Source organism: Myotis yumanensis, unplaced genomic scaffold, assembly GCF_028538775.1.
Source record: "Myotis yumanensis isolate MYYU_CA2020_CCGP unplaced genomic scaffold, mMyoYum1.0.hap1 SCAF_1, whole genome shotgun sequence".
Lineage (NCBI taxonomy): Eukaryota > Metazoa > Chordata > Mammalia > Chiroptera > Vespertilionidae > Myotis > Myotis yumanensis.
Genome location: NW_027223752.1, coordinates 55,391,989 through 55,416,011, shown reverse-complemented (window position 1 = coordinate 55,416,011; position 24,023 = coordinate 55,391,989). Strand labels below are relative to the sequence as shown.

The 24,023-nt window shown below is 39.0% G+C and overlaps 1 protein-coding gene across 3 annotated transcripts in view; it reads right to left on the bottom strand.

Moving 5' to 3' along the window:
* Positions 1–17,417, bottom strand: part of ICE2 (interactor of little elongation complex ELL subunit 2) — a 56,386-nt gene extending 38,969 nt beyond the window's left edge. The window contains exons 1-5 of one of the 3 annotated variants that reach the window (XM_070421633.1): positions 17,341–17,417; positions 16,290–16,417; positions 13,417–13,521; positions 7,438–7,699; positions 7,187–7,306 (exon numbers count right to left, since the gene is read on the bottom strand). In XM_070421633.1, coding sequence (XP_070277734.1) covers positions 7,187–7,306; positions 7,438–7,699; positions 13,417–13,521; positions 16,290–16,330 — 528 coding nt within the window. In that variant the 5' untranslated portion in view covers positions 16,331–16,417; positions 17,341–17,417. Of the gene's footprint in view, positions 1–7,186; positions 7,307–7,437; positions 7,700–13,416; positions 13,522–16,289; positions 16,418–17,340 lie in introns of those variants that run through there. The other 2 variants (XM_070421640.1, XM_070421644.1) reach the window with 2 other exon arrangements.
* Between the last annotated feature and the right edge of the window lie 6,606 nt (positions 17,418–24,023).

Genomic DNA, 24,023 nt, shown 5'->3' with positions numbered 1-24,023 from the left:
TGTATTAAAATTTAAAATGAAATAGAGAAGATATATTTTCTATACTATTTAAAAAATTGTCAAGGAAATAAAGCCACATGAAAATTTCAACATACTTTACTGCAATAGAAGTTGTTTTATGAATAATTAGAAATAAGTAAGTTTAATATCCTTAAAAGATTCCCAAGCACAGGAATTAATGAAGTAGTTGCCTTATATGTCATTCTAATCTGCAATCTAAAAAATAAATGAGAAATGTTGTAACTAAATCAAATATGGAGTATGTTTTTTCTCTCTAAACTGTTTCCAAAATATTAATAACTTACCAGGAAATGTAATCAGGAAGGAAATAAAACTCACAGCTTTACCCAAGCAGAATACTAGTATATGCCACTTGTAATAACATGCAGATAACTCAAAGGAGAACAGCAGTTTTGGGTGGCAGTGGGGGTTTATAATTTTAAAAATACAAAGGTATTATTTCCTAAGTATTTTTTTCTTCTTGTCAATTAATCAAATCTGAGACTTATAGAATATATTTTACATCACAAAAGCTCTTAGCAATAAGCATGTCTTTATACTATATGTGTATCTCTTTTCCCTTTAGACAATCATAAAATATGTAAAGCTACAAATCAATAACTTTATTATAGTATATCTTTTCATCTATAGTTTCATATTTCCTTCTTCCCCTCTTAATCTTCGCTCCTAGCTATCTTTCAAATTCCCCTCCCTCCAATTCATGCTTTTCAATACTGGCCTTAATATTTAATTCAGAATATTATTTGAAACTAAGGCTGATGCAGGTTAACATAGAAAAGTTCTGTTTTTTAAAAACCTTAGTCAACTGCAAACTCAGATCAGCATAAGATTTTGTTCTTCATTTATAATATTAACTTTCACTAGTTAGTTAACTTCCCCACATCCCTTCTCCCTAACATTCCTGTCATATGGCAGTATTTGCAAGAATTTGAACATGCAAAGGAAAACAATATATAATCACTATGCGATATAGAGACTATTCTGGCTAGATGTTTATTAGCACGTTTTTCATGGTAAAAATGCTACATGCCACAGTGCTTTTAACTGAGTTACCCTAAATTCAATAATTATGGTAAGAGAAAGAGTCAAAGGAAAATCTAAGAGAGTTTTATCCCTATACTCCATACGTTATATATTATTAAAGGTATTTCACAACTGGTAGGCATTAAGCAACTAAAGAAACATTATTTAACTAAAAGGGTTTTTAAACTAATAATTTGTCTTTGAAAAACAGCTAAGAGTGAATGAATAAAGAAGGTTAAGAGACTCAGGTTGTTTCCCATCATTCATCCACTGAATGTTATTATTTGTTAATATATTTTTATTGATTTCAGAGAGGAAGGGAAAGGGAGAGAGATAGAAACATAAGTGATGAGAATCATTGATCAGGGCTGCTTCCTACATGCCCCACACTGGGGATTAAGCCTGCAACCCAGTCAAGTGCCCTGACCAGGAATCGAACCATAACAAACAAGGCCTCCACCCCAATGCCCCGATTCCCAGCAACAGGACCTGATCTCAGGACGGTGGCCACAGCTGCAGAACATAGATCTGTTTCAAGAAAAGTTGGGAATGCAGACTTTCGTATGAGCCCCTATTCCAAAAGGTGGCAGTTCATTCACATTGTGGCAAAGACACCTTCAAGAGTAACATAAGTGGGTAAAGCCAGGGCCAAGCCGGACCATTTCCTCATCCAATCTCTCTGAGGTGCGTGGACAAAACCAAGTTTCAGCTCTTCACAGGACACTTCCGGGGATTTTTTAAGCCTAAAGGACAGTAGTCTGTCTCCATTCTTGTTCTTTGGGATTTTTTCATCGTTGGATAAAAGGATACGTACATTGGGGCAATCCTCTCAAGATACAATATTCCAGTTGCACCAATGTGACGACGACAACGCCCCTCAGAGGGGGGAGACGACAGATGGGGAGCAGGGAATTCTGAAAACCAAAGCGATGACAGAGATGCTAAACCTTTCCTTCATGCGTCTGACACCCCTCTTCAGGTGGCCTGCCGGCCGGGCGTCTGCTGGACCTTTACCACTTGATGTCCTGGCAGGCTGCCCAGGGCCCTGCTAGGCACTGTGCAGGGCCGCCTGGGCCCGGGGGGAGTCGCCTCCCCTCCTCCCCCAAGCCACTCCTGGTACAGCTCCTGCACATGGGCGCTGGTCTCTGGGGGGCCACACTGGGATGGCAGCGTAGACGTCTTCCATCTGCCGCAGCAGTGCCCTGTCTGCACGCCCGTCCTCGCCTGGGCCTGGCCCCTGCCGCGTAGGCATCCCCGGCGCAGGCCAGGACCACCATGAAACGGCAGGGGAACTTGCCCCTCTACAGCTTCAGGACCACTTCTGGATGTTCCAAAAGCCGTAAGCAGCCCCAAAGCGTAGCAGAACCTCTCCGTCCCTTTCAAGGGTGACCTCCTGGAAGTCTTTGTTCCTCAGGGTGCGGTAGGTGAGCACCCCCACATCCTCGTTGAACAGCTCCATGGCCATATGCCTGAAGATGTGCGCCAGGTACCCGTCGGAGCTGGCCCCCTTGTGGAGCCTCACCTCCTCCTCCTTCATGTCTCCAGAGCGTCCACGGCGGCGTCATTCAAGGCGAGGTCACTTTGCCCCATATCTAGACAATTTCACCTGAGGTTAACACGCAGTCAGCACCCTGGGAACTATGCAAAGCTGTGGGAACATTTTCTCAAAGGCCCTCCAAGTTTCTTGTCATAACACAGGGCCACAATGATGTGGGAAATCTTGTCTGGGGACAGGTTCTGCCGTCTGGCAAAGTAATCCTTCACCAGAGAGCCCATGATCTGCTGGGGAGACTTGGCCATGCAGAGGTGGGGGGTGATGGGGTGACCCAGCACGCGCTCTGCATATCGGTCCCAGCCGGGGCAGGCGGAGGTCAGCAAGGGTAGCCGGGGCTCTTCCTCACGGTGCTGGCAGTATCGACGCACAAATTCCTTCTGATTCTCCAGGATGCTGAAGTCCGCAGCTATCTTCATGTCAAAGACAGTGCACCCCAAGGCTTTTGAGGAAGCCGCTGTGCCTTCTGGATGTATCAGTGACACTGAGGCTGGATTTAGCAGCAAAATAAGGCAGAGACTGAGGACACACAGACACCATCAGCACCTTGTGCTGTGAGGTATCACATTTCTTATTAAAGTTCAGAACATGGAAGAAGTCCTTGGTGTTCTGTTGAGAAATTTGGACTCCTTCCTCTACGGTCACACAACTGTCACATGCCAGGCAGTCAGTCAGAAATATCTTGGCATCGGCCATATTATGGAATTCTCCCTTCTCTCCATTCTCCTGATCTGGACTCCAGACGTTGACTTCAGCATTCTCTTGGTCATCCGTTTTTGTTTTTTACTATATTCCTTCTGTGTGCAGTGCTTACACTTCATCTGGAGTGTGGTGGGCGGGGGCCCAGCTCGAGTGACCTGGAGGAAGCACGGGAAAGCAGTCACTGCTGGTCGCCCCTGGCGCTGCTGGCAGTATCTTCTTCCTTGTGGAGTGTCTATGGAAGCTAAGTGGCCGCAGTGCCCAAGGCCGAGCTCCAGGAGGCCGGCAGCTCTGTGGGGATCATGCTGGCAGCGCTGGTCCGTTGGTGCCTGGCCTGTCCTCTGGAGATTGAACCTGCACGACTATTAAGGGAGCCAGTCCCCAGTTCCACCCCGCCTCCGCCACCAATTGATTGGAGTCTGAGGGCCAGGAGGAAGGACCAAGCTGTCTGTCTTCTGCCCACATGCTTACCAGTCGCTGCTGCCACAGATTCATCAGAGCCTGAGGGGCCCCAGTTCCCCTGTTAGACATCCCCTGATCAATGGGAGCCTGCCGGCCAGGGGAGGGACCAAGAGGTCTGTCTTCTGCCCGCTCCCAGTCACTGCTGCCATGGATTCATCAGAGCCTGAGGGACCCCAGTTCCCCTGTTAGTTAGCCATCCCCTGATCAATGGAGCCTGTTGTTCAGTCGTCCATCCGGTCGTTTAGCTCATGACGGCCCCTGGCTTTTTATATATTAGTATATAAGCAAAAAAGCAAACTGTGAACTTACAATTATGTTTGGAATTGAATAAGAGCAAAATAAAAATACTTCCAGATTAAAATAAGGATTATCATCAAGAGACCTTCCTCAAAGAAACAAGTAGAACATACAATATTTCAGGAATAATGAAGAGGATCTCAGATTGTAGATTAGAGAAGTAATAAATAAAAAGACAAAAAAGTAAATATTTTTAGATAAAAAAACATTGTGTAAAATAGTACTATAGTTAGGTTTTTAAGAAAGACAGCATTAAAACATTATCAGTCGGAGGATGTGATACGAGTCAAAATGCTCTATGGTCTTTGGAGGTATATTGATTAATAGGACAGAATCAAGTTAAGAAACTGACCCACACATCAATGGTAACAAGGTAATTCAACGAGTGGGAAAATTCATTGTAAAAATTCAAGAGTAACCAACCACTAAGAGAACAAAAAACCAAAACAATGTATAAGTACCAAATCAACCGAGAGGGGAAAAGGCAGGGTGGAGGGAGTCAATCCCCTTAAAAGAAGCAAAAGAAAGAAGATTAGAAAAAGTAAGACAAGTAGAAATTATAAAGAGTCCATATGGCAATTATCATAATAAATGTAAATGAATAAATTTTCTAATTAAAAAAGATGATCATTTTATTTAAAAAGAAAAAAGGCAATCTAGTTGAACACTATTTTAGAAGGTATCTGTAAAATACAAGTTCTACAGAATCAAAGCAATCCCAATTAAAATCCTACCTAGATTTTTTGAGAAATTGACAAGCTGTGACCAAAATTTACATGGAAATGCAAAGAACTCAAAAGAGCCAAAACAATTAAAAAAGAGAACAAAGCTATCGGACTTCCACCACATGATTTCAAAACTTACTACAAGACTAGGAGGTATTGGCATAAAGTCAGATATATAGACTAATGGAATAGAACAGAATTATGGCCCACGCTTCCACGGTGATATGGCAATTCAATGAGGGGGAAAAACAGTCATTTCAGCCAATGGTTTTAGACAGAGCTTCTCAACATTGGCACTATTGAAATTTTAGACCAGGTAATTCTTTGTGGTGGGGGCTGTCCCTGCACATTGTAGGATACTTAAAAACATCCCTGGCTCTGCCCACTAGATGCCAGAAGTACTCCTTTCTCACTGTGACAACCAAAAATGTCTCCAGACATCGCTGGGAGGCAAAATCACTCTCAGTTGAAAATCACTAAACTGGAACTAGTTATCCATATGAAAGAAAAATGAACTTTGATCCAAAACTCACATCTTGCACAAAACATAACTTGAAATGAACTAAGACATTCATTGTGAAAAAGACAAAAAACAAAAATAAAACCTGGAAAGGAAATAGTAAGGGTGATGCTATTTTTTGGAGGGTAATTAGGAACATCTTCATTGATAGTTGGCATCTGAACAGAGAGACTTAAAGGAATCAAGGAACTAATCCACGCAGATAACTGGGGAACAGCTTGCCAGAAAGATAACAGCCAAAAAGGCCTCAAGGACTATTCAAGAGACAAAGAGGCCAGTCGGCTGATGTGGAACAACTGGGAGGAAGGTATGTTGAAGATGAAGCAGGCTGGGGGTGGGAGTGTGATCTTTGTAGATTGTCTCAAGAAGATGGTTTAAACCAGTGAAATGAAGGGATATTAACCCCTAGAGTGCCGGGGAACGGATCGCACTCCTCCTGTCTTTCGCCAAAAGTGCTGGGAGCGCTACTGCGCTCCTCCTGCAGTGTCACTGTTAGATGCTAGTAGTTTACTCTTTATTGACAGATGGCACCTAAGTGCAGATTACTTATGATGCTGAATGTTTTTAGTTCTAAAATTGACCACTAGCATTTATCTGCCTAATTTTTTACAGGTACTACGATTTTATGAAGTTTACTCAGATTTTGAGGCCCTAAAGCTTCGAAATGGCGTCCAGTTCTAAGTCTGCTTTTATTAGTGATGATGATATTGCTAAATATGTCAATTTTTGCTGTGAAGACGATTTTGTGGAAGATATTGGAGAAGGGTGTCCCTCTATTTTAACATTGTATGTTTTGTTCAAATTTTTTTTTTCTACTAGTATTTTATAATACAATCAGCAAACAATATATGTCAAAGATGAAAACAAATGTAGTAAAGGTTTCCTTAAGTTTTTGAATATGTAACTTCATTTACTTGCGATTCATAATTTTTTTCCTAAACTGCTGTAAAATCAGCAAAAATGCCTTGGCAATTTTAGCATAGTTCCTAGGATATTGGTTGGCACTCAAAGGATTAATACAGTTGACCCTTAAACAACATGGTGTTGCACTGCATAGGTTCACTTATATGCGGATTTTTTTTCAATAAATACTGTAAATGTATTTTCTCTTACTTATAATTTATTTAATGACATTATCTTTTCTCTAGTTTACCTTATTGTAAGAATACAGTATGATACATGTAACATACAAAATACGTATTAACCAATTATGTTATTGGTAAGGCTGCTAGTCAACAGAGGCTATTAGTAGTTAAGTTTTGGGGGAGTTAAAAGTTATACACAAATTTTCAACAATGTAGGGTGTCAGCAACCCCACCCTCTGTGTTGTTCAAAGGTCAACTGTATATACTAAAAGTAACTATTTAAGTATGTTACTCTAAATTTTCCTAGGCTCACTGAATGATGGTAGGGTGCAAGACACAAGCTTTGCTAGTAAATTTGCATGGATGATTTTTATAAAAAAATGAACTCACAGTTGAAATTTATTATTTGGTGATTGGCTATCATGAAGACAATAAATGCAAATTTATGTGACTAAGCTTTAAAGGACCATTCAGATTTTTAATGACTAAATTTACTCCTTGAACACCCATTCTCTCACAAGGGAAATCAGTGCATCTGATCAAACCATCCATGTGAGTAAAACATAACTCTCAAATACAGTATAGTAGTTGGCTCAGTAAAAGAAAAAAGAATATACTATAGTACATGATTTTGAGGTGTAAGCACAGCATTTCTATTATTTAAATATGACTATAAAACCCTACCTACGATTTGGTCTCTAAATCGATAATACTGTTATTTCCATATGCATTTGACAGGATCATCACACAATTAAAAATGCTGCTATTGACTATTACTTGGCAGTTTAAGTAATTTTTTTACCTCTGTGAAGAGACGTGCATCATCAGAAAGCATATTATAATCCTGTGCACATTTCTTTGCAGAATTCTGTAAAAACTTTAAGAATTCAGTAACTTCTTCATTTACGTGGTTTTTCATATCCTAATTTTTAAAAAAGTAGACATGTTGTGGAATAAGAAGTTTGGTTAAAAACAATCACTTCTCAATCATTGCTCTAATTATTTTGTCTTAAAGAATAATTAAAAGTATCTAATAATTAAGTGAATACATACCAAGTACTGCAAGTAGTCATTTTTATTTATTCCAACAGCTTTGGAATTAGCAGAAATTTTTGCATATTTAACCAACAAGTCAACGTAACTCCTCTGCTCTCTCTGTGAGAAACGAGAGAAACGAGGATAAGGAACTCTTGGCTTTGGAAGAAGAACCATTCCAACTGTGGTTTTAACATTTTCCTTGGCTTGAGTTGCTGAACTAACCGCCGGCTCATTTTCTACAGAACTTGCTGAGGCATTCAAATTCTCTCCTATACGTCTGGAAAAAAAAAAAAACAATTTACAAATATGTGCTTTTCACATGAAGATTTCTATCATGAAACCTCATGATTCTTAACCACCAAGAAGAATATAGCGTGATTAACACAGTAAATTCTGAATTATTATCTAACTTTGCCACCTGCACTTTGATGTTTAGCTATTTGGTGTAAATTAAGTATTCTGTAGGATAGGATCGCATTATAAGCTTACCTTCAATTATCTGATGGAGAGGAAGAGGCATAATTCTTAGACAAATTATTCACTTTGGAAGCTTTTTCCCTGATATTTGGTTGTTGTAATCTTTATTCTTAACAAGTTTTAAAGTACACACACACAGCCTCAACAACTCTAATTTCCAAGACAGTAACTATTCCCTATGAATTAGTTCCAAATTAAACAACGTTAATCCAAGAGGAAAGAAAAGTAATGAAAAAGATGGATGTCTGTTGATTCAGTTTTCATTCCTCCATTAATTAAAACTTATTGAGTGACTACCATGTGCCAGTCCTATGTTAGGTAGTGGAGATGCAACCAACATCGAACATGATACAATCTCTACTTGCTAGGATGTTACAATCAAGTAGATCAGACAACTGAATGGGGAAAAAAGAAAGGCAAATATGTACATCAATACAATGTGACTATGGAGCTCTCAGGTTTCCAAACTGAACACACTGAATAAGTGACTGAAAAGAATCCTAAAGACATCCAGATCATAGATTAAGAGGGAGAGAGGGGAGGGACAAGAAATATCCAGAGCAGAGGTTCTCAATTGTGACAGTATTAATTCTCTGAGGGCATTTTGGAAGCCGGTGGGTGCATCTGGGTTGTAAAAAAAGAGGGAAAAAATTAAAGGCATTTAAAAGTGAGGAATACTACCTGCCTATAACATGGTGCTGTCCTGCACAACTTTCAAAGGTTTCTTCAGGCTTTCTGTTATCATACACAAATAAATCTAATCTGTTATTACTTAACAATACATTTTATTGTTTGAATTTCTTATGATTCCTTTATGGCAATGATTTTCAACCTATTTTCATCTCATGGCATACAAACTAAGTACTAAAATTCGGTGGAACACCAAAAAAAATGTTGGTTTGCTGATCTGAACCAAAAAAAAGGTATTACTTTGATTTACTTTGATTTATTCACACCAGGCAGCTCTTGTTGTGTTGGCTATTGTCATGTTTTTCATCTGACAACCTAAGGGAAAAAAGGTCAGTGTCCCAGGCATTGAATGTTTTAAAATTCTTGTAACACACCAATTGAAAATCACTGCTTTATGGTATAGTTTATCTTACTTCTTTTAAAACGTTAGGAGCCAAGCCTATTTCGCCTTCCTTTCAATTTAGCCCGCAATATCTGATTTCACCGATAATGCTGGTGGCTGAAGACTGACGAGATCCGGACGAAAGTATAGTGTCAGTCACTGGTGACTACATGGCGCTTAACGTGTTAAATTCAACCTTATTCATTTTAGCTGGTGCATCTGACTACTTCATTATATCTTCTAGTGCAGTAGAAATGAGGCATTCACATATTAAAATACATATTAGAATATAAATTATTTTTCTTTTATTTCACATTTATATATCTAGGACATTATTTCTAAAATTATGTCTGTGGCTATTATTACCTATGAATTTCAATTCAGGCTAGCAAAGAAGGTGTTTTATTTCTTTTAAATATTTGTTATGAAAAATGGGAGGTTTTTAGTCTGATTAAGGTTGAGAATTACCAAATCAGATCTGTATCTGGACAAAGGGTGAGTTAAGCTACACCTAAAACTAACACTGACTTGTTTTAAACCAACTTTCTAATACTAAAAAATATATATGGTAAAAATGCCAGAATTTTTAGAAAATGACTTTAGGGTCCCAAAATAAAGCAGAAATATTTAAGACCACTCTTTTAGAGATAAACAATAGATGGAAAGCTAATCAAGAGAGGTTATTAATGGGTGGGAAAGAATTATACAAATTAAAATAAGGATGATTAGATTGACTCTGAAAATAATATAAAAAGGACATACTTAGTGACTAAAGTTTCTCCAATAACTGTAAAAATAAGCACATTTATGGTTAACAAAATGAATATTAACTGCTGATCTTGGGAGAAATGTATCACAGCAAATTGATTTCTCACTAGAAAATGTCTTGAGAGCTATTCAAACCTAACAGTATTGTGTCCGCAACTCTTAACAATACTGCTTCACAGCTGTCTCTCTGAATATGGGAACATGTCTGTCCTTGTGGCACAAACTGGCAAATTTAATTAAGCTGCTGCAGCAACAAGATGCTGACTCAGATATGCCAGAGTAGGAATGTCAAGAAATTCTAGCAGTTTAAATTGGCTACATTCAGCAAAGAATGAAATGGCAGCACATCAAGATCATTTCCGTGTGCAGTGCTGTCAAAATCTTCATCAGGGTGCAAGCCAAAAGCATCTGACAGGGTTTCTCTAACCACATTTACAGCATTATATTTTATTTCAGTTGATGGTTTGAAGTTTTCACACTTCATTTTGTCTACTACCCATTCTCCTTTTTTACTTAAAGTTTCTATGGAAAAAAAGGCAGAATTCAAAACTTCAAGTTTCTTAATTTTAAATCTACTGGATTGGGCAGCTTCTTTAAGTAGCATTTGGAAATGGTGCTTGTAATCTCCATCTGAAGTCTATCTGTACCTCTTGAATTTGATTAACTTTTCTCTATTAAACATGTTGAAATTTGATAATTATTTTTCTATTTACAACTACTTTCCCCCTTGTTGGAAACTCAGTTATAAATATCTACAACCAGACACTTTAATTTGGAAAAAAGGCAAATGTCTACCTTTCAATGAAGGGTTGAATGAAAACTTCACATTGTTAAAAGTAGTGCAGTTAGAGTTATTAATAATTTCCCAAATGTTAGAAAACACAAGAGAAATACAAAATTAAAGCTAACAAAAATGTTATATATTCTTCCTAGTTTTCCATCCAGAAAACAGTTGTAAATTAACAGTCTGAAAATCCATTCCCTACTGTAAAACTTAATAAAACTCAAGGTTAGCCAAAAAGACTAGAAATAAATGGAATTAATGCTTTTGTCTTTATTTTTTCTATACTAAAAGGTAAGTCATAATAATAAATTATTTTATGCTATTTAGAAATCTAAAGAAAGACATGCATACTATAGGAAAAATAAATTTTAGGAGTTAAGTGAGCCCAACTGCCAGCAAAAATGTCCTCTCCCTTACATAATCCAGACTATAATCCACACCTGGGATATGCTGAACAGAAGTGGACTCATAAAGAACCATTAAAATAATGAAGAAGCAGTGGCAGATTAAGGAAGATTAATATTACAAATTTTTAGTCTGATAAAAAAAAAGGAAGGCTGAGATAAAAGTTCTTGAAATGTTTATGTTTTTAAGATAAAGATATATATTTGCTGAATTCCAGAATACTAGAATTGGTAGGTATTCTTTTATTCAAATAAACGAAGACAATTCTTTATTTCATCAATAAGTTTTAAGAGTGGAGAGGAAGGGGCCGGTGGGGGGGGGGGGGGGGGCGGGAAGGGGACATCTGTAATACTTTCAACAATAAAGATAAATTAGAAAAAAATAGTTATCCCTAAGAAACGGTACAGTTGAATAACAGAAATAGCTTTAAAAAAACAGCTATAGATGCACATTCAAAAGGGATCTATGGTCTTACCTGTCTATAGCTGATATTAGCAAACACATAATTATGCAGTTTGGAAAGAAGAATACTGCTTCTGAAATTGCCTTTTTAAAAACATTTTCTTTTCAACTGTCTCTTTTTTTTTCCAATTGTCTCTTTAATATAGTTTTTGCTTGCTTTTAACGTGAACCTATGTATTAATTTGATGGAATAAAAAAGTACTTGTTTCTTTAATGCTTTTAATGGCAATCTGGCAATTATGTATCAAAATAAAAAACACATGCATACCCACATCTTACAGAAATTTATCCTAGTTCTTATACCAGCACATGTATAAAAAGGATGCTCACTGTTTGCTACGGAGATGACCTAAATGAGTATCAACGGTGTTAATTAACTGATTTCACAGACACATCCTCAAAGGTTCAAATTCAAAAGGCTGGGTTGAGAGTGCAAAATCAGTCTTTTTTAAAAGCTCCACAATCTGATGAGCCAGCATGGTAAGCCTGACAATGAAGATGGCAAAAGAGACTGAAAAATACCAGTCACCAGAAATCTAAGAGTGAAATATCTCTGTAGTCAATAGCTCCTAGATCTTGAGAGGAACAATCTTAGACTAAAGACAGTAAAATCCAGATTAGAGTGTGATGTTCATTGAAACCAAGTCCAGTGAGCTTGCTTTCACTGGACTGAAGGAAAGTAGTTTTTTTAATACTGTTCTTAAAACCCATTCTCCCAATATGTCTTTTGATTGGAGAGTTTAATTCATTTAAAGTAATTATTGATAGGGAAGGACTTACTATTGCCTTGTCTGTTGTTTTCTGCATTGTGTTATACAGTAGTATTTTTGTCCCCTATTTCTTCCTTGTATATTGCAAGTATATACAAGTCTTTAAAGGAGTCTAAGTATAAATGAGCAAAGAAATAAAAAAGTAACTAGAAGGGAATCTGGAGTCCAGGGATTAGAGACAGAAAAACTTGAGCACTTTGAAATACAGGAATACCTTGCAAATTATTGTGGGTTGCATTCCAGACTCCTGCAATAAAGTAAGTTTTGAAATAAAGTGAATTGTAACTTTTTTGCAGGTATTGGTCTTGCCTTCAATTTGTAATAACACACACCTGTGAGGTTCAGTATAATGAGGCAGGCCTGCACTGACAAGAGAGAACAAAGGCATAGAAGAGGGGATGCTAACTGACAGAAAGGGTACTGAGAAGGCAGGGAAAGATGGGGTTCCTGTTGGATGAAGAGGCTGGAAATAATACTTCCTCCGCTGCAAAAGGCATGGTCAAAGGATGAAAATACATGGGGAGCTTCCTAATTCCTTTTTGGCATATTTACTCCTTTCTAGTAAACCTGATTATTTGGTTTCAGGATCCATCCACAAACAGTAGAAACAACTGATCACAAAGGAAAGAACTGTTAGAGGCAGGTAAGCAGTGAGAAGGGAAAATTATCACTTAATGGGTATTTCATACCAGAGAGTGAAAAAAAATCTCTGGCATTTTGCCAGTATCTATTAAAATATAAAATGTATATACCCTCTGGCCAAACAATGAAATTTATATGAATTTATCTCAGAAATAATTACAAAAAGTTCATCAATGTATTGTTTATAACTTCAAAAAAAGAGGAACACAACATTTTGCAATATAAAACTAGCTAAATGAATTAAAAAGTACACTTTTATAATATATAATATACAACCATCAAGAAGATTGAGCTACATATGCAGGGACATAGAAAGATCCAGGAAATATTATTTTAAATGAAAAAACAAACTATAAAATATAGTATTTATGGTATTACATAGTATTTATAATGTGACCCTATTTTTGTTTTAATACATATCTATCTGTTCATGGGCGGGGAAAGGGCTGAAAGATATATACTAAAGAGTGGTCACTGGGTTCTTCTGTTTTCTAATTTTTACATTTCTGCAATTTGAATTTTTAGTAGTGAATACAGACAGATATAAAACTTCAACTATCAGAAAAATAACAACCAAATATGGAAATAGTTAACCAAATAAATAAACATATTACCTGTTAGATAAATTACATAGTTCTTTCAAACTTGGAGCCATGGAATGATCTTTATAATTTTCTCGAGAGAAAAATGTCTTAAGGCCATTTTTTGAGGCGACATCCCTGTGAAGCAAAGTAATTGTATTTGACAATTCAAAATCTCAAGCTAGAGTAAGCAGCATAATGGTACAATTGCAATTTATAACTACATGCCCTCTACACCCCCTTTCCTAGACAGTCATCTCTTCATAGTTTTAATTTCATGTACCAGATGTATGAGTTCAGATGTTTTCTTTCTTAGATAGCTTTTACCCTAGGCCTATTCTGAAATTCTCCAGTTCCAACAACAGGCCTTGCTTTTCCTTTAGTATCCAATTAAATATATGTCAGCGATAACTAGAGAGTTAAAAATAGAACAGATGATAAGTACAATAAAAGGTCTGTCAGAGGCAGGTCTCACCTCTGGCTCTGGGCATAACATTTTGTTTGGTTACTGACAGAAAATGCTTCTCTATTTATTTTTGTTTCATGCACTATTATGTGAGGCCACAAGACACTAAAAAGACAGCATATCTCCCACTTTCATTAACCTGGCAAATGTGATAAATGGTGTGTCTGTACTAAAACCACTTCTAAGGTCATATGTGATTTTTCATAACATAAATAATTTAGAGACTAGTATATTATAGTCAATGCTTTCCATATAATAACATCCAATAAATGCTGGTTGAATGAAGGAATTAAAAAACTAAAAACACTGAGAACCATTAACTTGGGAGGACAAGATTAGTAGGATTCTGTGGACAAGGATAGTTCAAGGGCTTCAATACTGTGCAAAGGCTCTAAATCACATTGGGTTTCACAATGTCAATGGTATAGTATAAGAGCATCCGTGCTGCTTCTGAACATACACTTTATGGCAAGGAGCATAAACGTGTATACCAAGAATGTCAAACTCAAAGGCTAACACGGGCCAAATAAGGTTTAAGTTTATGTGGGCCACAAAAAAACAAAAGCTTCAATTTTCATAGAAACGTAGGTTTATTTCGATAGAGACATGATGAATACAAAGAGCTGAAATAAATGAGTAATTGTTAACATAAAATAATAGGACATCTTAATAAAAAAAATAATATTTTTTTCTTGAACATTAACTTACCAGACACTGAATAACTGCACAAATTAATAAGCATAACGCAAATAAACCTATTTTTCTTGTTCTCTGAAAGCGAAATATTTCCTGTTGTGCACAGCAAACAAGTCAGTCCAAGACTAATATAACGTGGCAATGGGCTGCTAAGATATTTGCTGCTAGTATTAATGGGGAGAAATGGTGCACCTGCACATAAGGTGCGTAAGGGAAATTAATGCAATACGATTATAGTAATCAGTCCTTAGCGAATGTTGTAGTTCATTATTAATAACTAAAGGCCTGGTGTATGAAATTCGTGCGCGGGGTGGGGGGGGGGTGGGGGGGGAGGGGGGTGTCCCTCAGCCCGACCTGAACCTCCTCCAATCTGGGACCCCTCAGGGGATGTCCGACTGCCAGATTAGGCCCGATCCCAGGCATCGGACATCCCTCTTACAATCCAGGACCGCTGGCTCCTAATCGCTCACCTGCCTGCCTGCCTGCCTGATCACCCCTAACTGCCTCTGCCTGCCGGCCTGATTGCCCCATTAATGTCTCTGCCTCGGCCTCCACCACAGTGGCTTTGTCTGGATGGATGTCCGGAAGATGTCAGGTCTAATTAGCACATTACCCTTTTATTAGTATAGATTATGTATATTAGTATAGATTATGTATAACAGGATATTGTAAAAATTAAGTTATGAAATTTTTATTAAAATGTTTCTTACATATGTTATATTGGCTGGGCCACAAAAATATTTGTTGTGGGCCACAGGCTGCAAGTTTGACATGCTTGGTGTATACCTCTAATTGAATGGCAACTTCTGGCTGGCCCATTTCCAAAATGAAAAATTCTAGCATATTTGCACCATACTCATTTCTTACTGTTTTTAAAGGCATTTATCCAAAAAACTACAATTGAAGTAAGTATAAATGGTAAAATGAGAATGTCTTACTTGCTATGCACCAATGTGGTTCTTATGACTTATTATGCTACTGTATATTTGCCATCTCATTACATTTTAAGGCTTTTGCATATCATACAAAAACAAAGTCATGGGGCTCAGGGATCGACTGCGAGCTCTTTGGGGGAAGGGAACATTGTTTGCATTAAATAAATACTTATTGAACACATACTGAATGAATTTTCTTTAAATCAGGTACTATTTTAATTATCTTTATAGTGTCTCGTAACTTTCATATTCTCCTTGGCTAGCAAATTGTAGATGCTCAGTAAACGTGCGCTAAATTAACCTAAAGCAACACGAGTATTAGTTAGATCTCTGCAAAGCCACTTATGTTACTTAACTGAGTCCTCTATTTGTGAAGTTCTCATACACTTCTAAAACAGTCTATGCATTTACATGAGCACTTGATACAGATTCCAACATAACAAAAAGAAGCTTGTCTATTCTTAAAGGGGGGGTCTTTTTCCTACTTGTACAGCAGTGGGCAAGGTCCTTGGACACAAGAAAATTCCAGCATCTCTCCTTCACTAACAGAGCGTCAATAAGCACCTGATGGAATTATACTTGGTAGCGATCTGAGTGCTGAACTGTCACTTTCGGCGAGGAAGTGCAGTCAGCTATACCGCAAACGTGCTCAGTACGTGCAGATGAGGATGGGATAGATTCTGAGACACTGAACTTCTATTTTCTTTCTGTTTCCTCCAAAGCCCTGCAGGTCGAAAACCCCGCCTTTCCTAATCTAACCTAGCCCCAGGTTCATTCTCTTTAGGTGATTACAAACAGAGGCAACTCACCAATTCAGCCTCGGTTCACTCAGGGCCGTTACGGAGCTCATGTTCCCAGGCTTCTGCGTCACTCCAGCTCACGGTTCTGCTGCCTGGTCGTGCAGGCTCCAGCAGAGGCAGGGTTTCTCCAGAATCACCTGAGGAAAAACAAAAAGGTCAGCACTGAAAGCAGGTGACTGGGGAGACCAGGTGCTGTTAACCCTGCTCCTGACACCTGTCCTAAAACCGACAGGACCCCGGAAACAGAATGCAGCGGACAGACCAATGCTCGCCAGGTTCTTGCGGTAGAACGGCAACGACGGTGCAGTCCTTCTCCATTTAACCTGTTCCAGGAACGGCACTCTCGGAGCCCAAACAGAATGGCGTTCTCATGGCCTACAGCGCGCATCACTGCATGGCGGGGAGCCGTAGGTCTCAGCGCTCCCTCGGCCCCCAGTTGCCAAAAGAAATCTGGCTTCGGGTTTCCCCATCATGCCCTGCTATGGGTCATCTCGGCAAGCAATGCAGGACAAAAACCACAACAAAAAGGCCTGGAGACCAACAATCTTTCCAAGAGAACCCCATTGCTGAGGAGGCTGAGGTCCAGGCACCTCAGGTGACATGTCACAGGTCCCTTTGGGGAATCACCAGGACCGCACGTCGGGCTGGGCCACTCCGTGCTCGGTGCCTCTCCCATGGCCCTGGGCGGACCGAGCGGGTGTGGACGAGAAACTTACAAACGGAGGAGGCGGCCCCTGGGCACCCGGCAGGCCTCACCGGCTCCCACGGAACCCACCTCTCACACCTCGACCCGGCGCGAGGCAGGGAGAGAGAGCCAGTGCGGGCAAAAGGAATGGCTGCGGGAAAGGGGACTAAAGGACTTCGACGAGAAACAAGGTCTCAGGAGGGCGGGCCAGGGGGAGCCTGAGCCGGGCCTGCGCCGCGCCGGAACCGGAGCCGTGCGCCCCGGCCCGAACCGGCCGCGGGGGCCGCCATGTTCCCTCCGCCCGCCCCTTGAGCGCGCGTCTCCCGGGCAGCGCCCTCCGCCCCGCGTCTCCCGGGAAGCAGCCTCTCCGCCCACCTCGCGGTCCCGGCCGCTCCGGCCCCGGCCCGGCCGCGTCCCCACTCCACACACTGCTGCGCGCGCCTTGGGAAGCCCTTATTTAAGGAACGTGACCACGCCACCTCGGCCCAGCGTGGTGACGTCACGCGACGCAAGGGCGGGGCCGAGCGCCGGGAGTCGATCAGCTGGCAACTGCGGGGCGGGGCTGGCCAGGTGGGAGGGGCTGCGGGTTGCACGTGGTCCTAAGAGGTCCTCCACCTCCCGGAGGGTGACAAGTTAGGAGGAGGGCCAGCGGCCAGCACAGCACTGGGGAGGTCCCAGCGGACTCATCTGGTGATCTTAGCCCACTGTCTTCACTTCCCTAACACTGACATCAGTAAGATGGAGATGCTCAGTAGGGTTTTTGAAAGGATTAAGTAGAATAAGAGATTAACTGTGCTCAGCCACAGTACCTGGCACACAGTAGTAGCTCCTCCACTCCATGCCCATCCCAGTTTAGATGTCAGTTTCCACCTAGTTTTTTTTTTTTTTAATGCATTAAGGAAATATTTATTGAGCACTGATAATTTGTGCTTGGTGCTGGGTACATCTAGGACTAAGACCAAATACGGTGGGGCCTTGACTTACGAGTTTAATTCGTTCCGTGATGGAGCTCGTAACTCAAATTACTCGTATGTCAAATCAAAAGTGAACGAGTGAGACAGGTGATGCTGGGCTGATGTTGTGGCGTTCCTGCGCCAACTAGCGGTGGGGTGTCTGAAGCTGGCTCATAACCCGAATTTTAGCTCTCAAAGCAAAAAATTGGCCGAGAGATGGCTCGTATCTCGAAAAAATCATTAGTCGGGACAGTCGTAAGTCAAGGCCCCACTGTACCAGTTTTTCCAAGGGCTTTCGATGGTTGAGAATCTAAGATATTTACATTATATAATTATAAAACAAAATAGGAAGAGATAAGCAACATAAGAAAGGTATATAGAAAAGATGGTGTGAGTACAGAGAGAGAGAAAAGTTACTAGTGAGAGGGACAGAAGGCTGCTTCGAATGGCTAAAAACATGGGCGAGTACTTATATGTCAGTTACCACATTGGGCACTAAACATGTCAGCTCATTTGAAGATGTTGAAGTATGAAGATGATGGGAAAGGGCATTCTAGACAGAGACCAGCACAGGGAGTTCCATAACCGTATTGCATGAACAGAGTCCAGTTTGTGTGCTATTAAGAAACCATGCTCTAAATCTTAGAATGTTTTATGATGTTTAAAGTATGTTAACATAAAAATCATACCTACATTAAAAATATCTCTTGAATGTAACAACCCCGAGGTAGTTTATGTTGCCTGGAATGCAAGGTTTATGAAGACTGGTAGACAAGGGTTTGGGAAGATAGGTTGAGATTGGACTACAGAAGATTTTATAAGCCAAAGTACAAATTTTTACTTTATTGTGTAAGAAATAGAATGCTGGGAGGAGAGGGGAGCTTATAAGCAGAAGGATGATTCAGTCAGATATACGTTCCAAGAAAGTTTATCTGGCAATTATTATTGAATGAGTTGTAAGGCAGAGGCTGGTTAGGAGACAGTGCTTGTGAATACTTGCAGATCAACCGGTACAATGATGCCCTGGCACTATGTAGGTAGCAGTTATTATTAGGTGTGATATGGGTGGTCTGTGCTAGGATAGAGATGGACATCCCGGCAATTGGAGTTAATGTGTTGGGTACTATCTCACAAAGCATACAGGCAGAGAGAGTTGGGAGTCCTGTCCTAGTCTTCAGCAACTGCTCAAGGACTGCTCCAGAACTCTAAGCACTCATGCTGCTGGGATGCACCAGCCCACAGTAGTGTGCTGTGGTAACATCACCAGATATGGCCTGTGTTGAGGTTCTAGATTATCATCAGACAGTCTGCTCTGGTTTGGTTTATCTTGAGTTCCAGGGGTTGCAAGATACCACACAGAATCAGATTTTTTTAGAGCCAGAAGGAACGTTGGAGATTATCTAGTCCAACACTCTTGTTTTCCTGATAAGGAAACTGAGGCTCAGATTGTCAAGTGACTTTTCCAACATTGCATGATCAGGGATAAAGCTGATACTAAAAATCAGATCTCATAACTTTTGCCATTACGATATATTAAATATAAGCATCTCTTTATGCTCTGTATTGTAAACCAGAAGCAGTTTAGTGAAAAGAACATTGATTTTTGGAGTTCAGCATATATGGATTTGATCTCAGTTTCCTATTTATTGGCAGTGTGATCCTAAACATGTTGTGTCTCTTCTTTGAGGCCAATTAGAGGAGACAGTATTAGCTCACCTACAGGATTGTAGTGAGGATTAGAAGTAATATGTAAATGAGTAAATGTGTCAAAAATAATATGTAAAGAGTAAATGTTAAACAAATAGTGGCTATTAGTATATGCTTTTTCTGCTCCCCCCGCCGCCAACCCACAATGCAGTGAAGGTGGCCTTGAAAACATATGGTTATAATACAAATAAGAAGTGATATACACAGACATTATAGAAGATTCTATGGGAACACTATGAGGAAGAAACTCTTTTAGACTGAGACACTTTAGAGACCATTTCAGAGAAGTCTGATTTACATTGGGAGTGTCCTGGGTAGAGAAGGGACTGTGCATTTTCAGGTGTGAAAAATAACAGAAGTGTGAAACAGCATGTTCTGAGGAAGGGGAAAAGCTACTACCGTGTGTGTGTGTGTGTGTGAGAGAGAGAGAGAGAGAGAGAGAGAGAGAGAGAGAGAGCGCTTTATTGAAGTGTAATCTACCTACCGTAAAATTCACTCATTTTAGTTGTGTTATTCAGTGATTTTTAGTAAGTGTAGGGAGTTTTGCAATGCTCAACATTACCAAGTTTGGAACATTTCCATTACATTGACCTGGAAAATCATTTGTGCCCATTTGCAATTAATTATTCTTCCCACCCTCAACCCCAGGCAAACACTAATCTCCTTTCTATCTCTATAGATTTGCCTTTTTCTGGACATTTCATATAAATCAAATCACATGTAGTCTTTTGCATCTGGATTCTTTTCTTAGCTGAATATTTTTGAGGATCATCCATGTTGTAGCAGTATTAGTAATCATGTAGCTGAATTGTAGCCCATTTGTGGATACGCCTCATTTTGTTTACCAATTTGACAGTTGATAGACATTAGGTGGTTTCTACTTTTTAGCTATTATGAGTAATGTTGCTGTGAACATTTGTATACAAGTCTTTATGAACTTTGTGTTTTCATTTCTCTAGGTTAGATACCTAGGGGTGGAATTATATATAAATTTATGTTTAACTTTTTAAGATACTGCCAAACTGTTTTCCAAAGTGACTGTACTCTTTTATTCTTTGGAATTTTAAGCAGAAGAAAGATTTGGTTGTCCATATCTGGTAAACAGGGAAACAACCCCAGAAGTTGAATGAGAAGTCAATTTCAGTTTGAAAGAATTTATAAACAGTAGGTACTTAGTTTGAGTTTGTAAACGTTTCATAGGATCAAAAATTTCAAAAAGAATGCTTACGACTGCAAGCATCTAGCTAAGTAAGGTTATCATAATTGTTAATACTAGATGTGTATTTCTTCTTGTGGATGAAACCAGGACAGAGAAATGTGCAAGACCATTTGCATCTCAGCACATCAGCGGGTAGCCTTCCCGGCATACGAGGATGGCTCTATCTTTTCACAGACCTGGCATGAGAAGCAGGTCTGCTTCACACCAGTCCATTTGCTCCAAATGCACATTATAAGTCCTAATAGAAGTCTAATTTTAAGGGGCTGATCTTGTCCCATGAAACAAAGCTTAGTAGTAACAGTAGCACTAAGCCATGTGTGGTCAGGTCTTACTGACTAGTCTATGATTACTTCTTTGGCTTTATCTCCAAGAGTTTAATAATAACCTGATTTGTTTTATCTAATTCTCCCATGAGATCAGTATAAACAAACTATCAGGTGTCCCTCTTATGCTCCTATTGAAGTACCCTTTTGGAAGTGGAGCAAGCTAATCCACGGTGGAGAGGTAAGTGTAAACCATTTTTTATCAGAAGGAGCTTAGGCATGAGTTTGGCCAAAGGCCTAGAGGTGACAGATTTCATATATTCAACTTCACTATTTCCATTTACTCTCAATTTTCCAAGATGCTGGAAGGTGGTGAATATTTATAATTATATGGAATTTGACAGTCCACAAATAGTTTACACGCATTATGTCATTCTCCCCCTTCTCTGAGGCAGTTGGAAATAAAGGCAGGATTAGGGACTGTTTATTACATGAGACAATTTTGGGGATCAAGTCAAATATTTATTTTACTGAGTGCAAGAGACACTTAGGTATTGTAATGTGTGTGTGTGTGTGTGTGTGTGTGTAGGAAAATGCCGACTTAGTTGCCTTTATTCTGATTTCAGAATATTTTATAACTTAAATGTCCTTGATGTTACTTTAAAAATAACTTATAGTGAGGTTTTTGCATTGTTATAAGAGTGTGATACTTAGCTGATATTAAATGTATTGGCTCACTCCTATATCATCTACTCAAGAGGAAGGATGGGGCTGGAGGGGGCAATGCTAGCCCCAGTAAAGAAGTATTTTTAGTCTTTGGCATCATTAAAATCCTTGGCAGCATTTCTGATGTTACATTTTAAAGGTTTCTAAAGCAAAGATGACAAAGTCCTGTATGCATCCAGGAGTACTCCCCTCCTACTCTCAGAGCAGATGTCACTAGTCAGTCATGACCCTTCTCCTCTGAGACAGGAGGCAGCCTCAGAAGCCTCTATCCGTCAATAGACATTAGCTCACAAGTGAAAACTTCTTTGTCTTCGCTGATCAAAAAGGTAGTTTGATCCTTGTACATGTTTTCTCTCTGCAAAATGGAAATGAATTGGTTTTTTTTTAAAAAAAATACTATACTATAGATTAGTGCATCTCAAGCTTTAGTATGTAAAGCAATCACCTGGGGATCTTGTAAAAATGCAGATTCTGTTCTGGTAGTTCTGGGGTGGTGCTCGGGACTCTGCATTTCTAATAAGGTCAAGGTCACAGGTGATGCCAGGGTTACTGGTCTGTCCACACACGTTGAGTAGTAAGGTCTACTAGACTGTTCTCTGGAGACAAATCTGTAAGCTAGAAAACTATGTATAATGCAACTCAATAAGCAAAAAAGAAGAAAAACAAGGCAAGTGTTCCATTAGAAGCTGAAGTTTTATTATAGGATAATAGTACATAAAGCACATCTAAAATTGATGTGTTCAATGCACTTTTAATAAAGGTAATGTAATATTAAAGGTACAGTTTCTAAGTACAATATAACAACATTCATATTAGAATGAAAATTGGAGTATTTAAAAGACAACATTAAATCTCTCTTTTTTTTACAGCTTATATTTACAAAATGAATCAAAATATCTTTTTAAATTCAGGACACAATAAAATAACAAACAGCTGGAAATAAGCAGACTACTGTAAGAGTGAATTGAAAAGAAAACCCAATGTATGTGAAAAGTTGGATGATCTTCTAATAAAGATCATTAGCAAAGTTTTAGTACAATACTATTTTTAGGATACCCATAAATGGCTTGCATTTTTAGTGTGGCAGAAAAGGAATTTTTACATACTGTACACAAAACAGACAGATATATTTATAGGTACAGTATTACTGTTTCCAAACTTGCATGTATATTTACAGAAGGCTGAGTTTGTTACTCACGAGTTTTGTGAAATTTGTGTGCTTAATCCTCAAGACCTACACACAATGAGAATCAGCATTTCAAAATGTGGGTCTAATACTTGGTTGTAGAAGAAAGTGTTAACCATAGGCTTGGTATACTTTATAAATTTACTTTAACAACCCAGAAAAAGAATTTGGATTGGGGCACACTCATTGTTATTTAATAATTATAAAATACTGGCATGTGCTGGCCATTGTGCAGACACAAAGAAATACAATCTCTATCTCCAGGAAGCTTAGGCTATTGAATGGTGCTTAAAAAAAAAAAAGTTTCCATCTCTTTCTATGTGAAGTAGTAAGGAATGACATGACTTGTAGTAAAAGAGATTTCTCCTTAAACTGTAGCCAATTCACTTTAAAAGGTTAACTATTAGCATTAGCTTTCATTAACCACATGATTGCATTTGTAATTAAGTTAACAGCAACTCTTCCATAAAAATGGAAAATGTCTAAATTGTGGGTAAATATGCAGTGCATGGAAGCCAATAACCATGGCTTGAGAATTTATCACCTTCAATTACAAAAAGTGCAGTAAACAGAAACATTTGCTCTATATTTATAAATTGCTCAAAAATCTTTGCTAAAGATCTTACAAATTCAGTAATATTACAGAACAATTCTAATCAATATTTAATAAGGTTAACTACATCCTTAGTTAGATATTTGATATACTTTGATTTTTAACAATGCCAATAGGTCTTGGGAGAATAGGGGAAAGAGTTTAAACTCATTATTAAATGACTTTTAACATGAAGGTCCTTTACTCAGTTCATAGAACTGGTCGAGGTCAGAATTAAAATAGAATTTGCTCTATTAGGCCATGTTCTGCCATGACAGTGGATGTCTTCAGACTTCTCATGGTTCAGGTAGGAGGGGAAAGGTTTATTCCGCCATCAAGCCACCAAGGATATTTTATATAAATACCTATTATCTATAATAGGAGCTAAGTACACAACCCAGTCAGGTGTCAA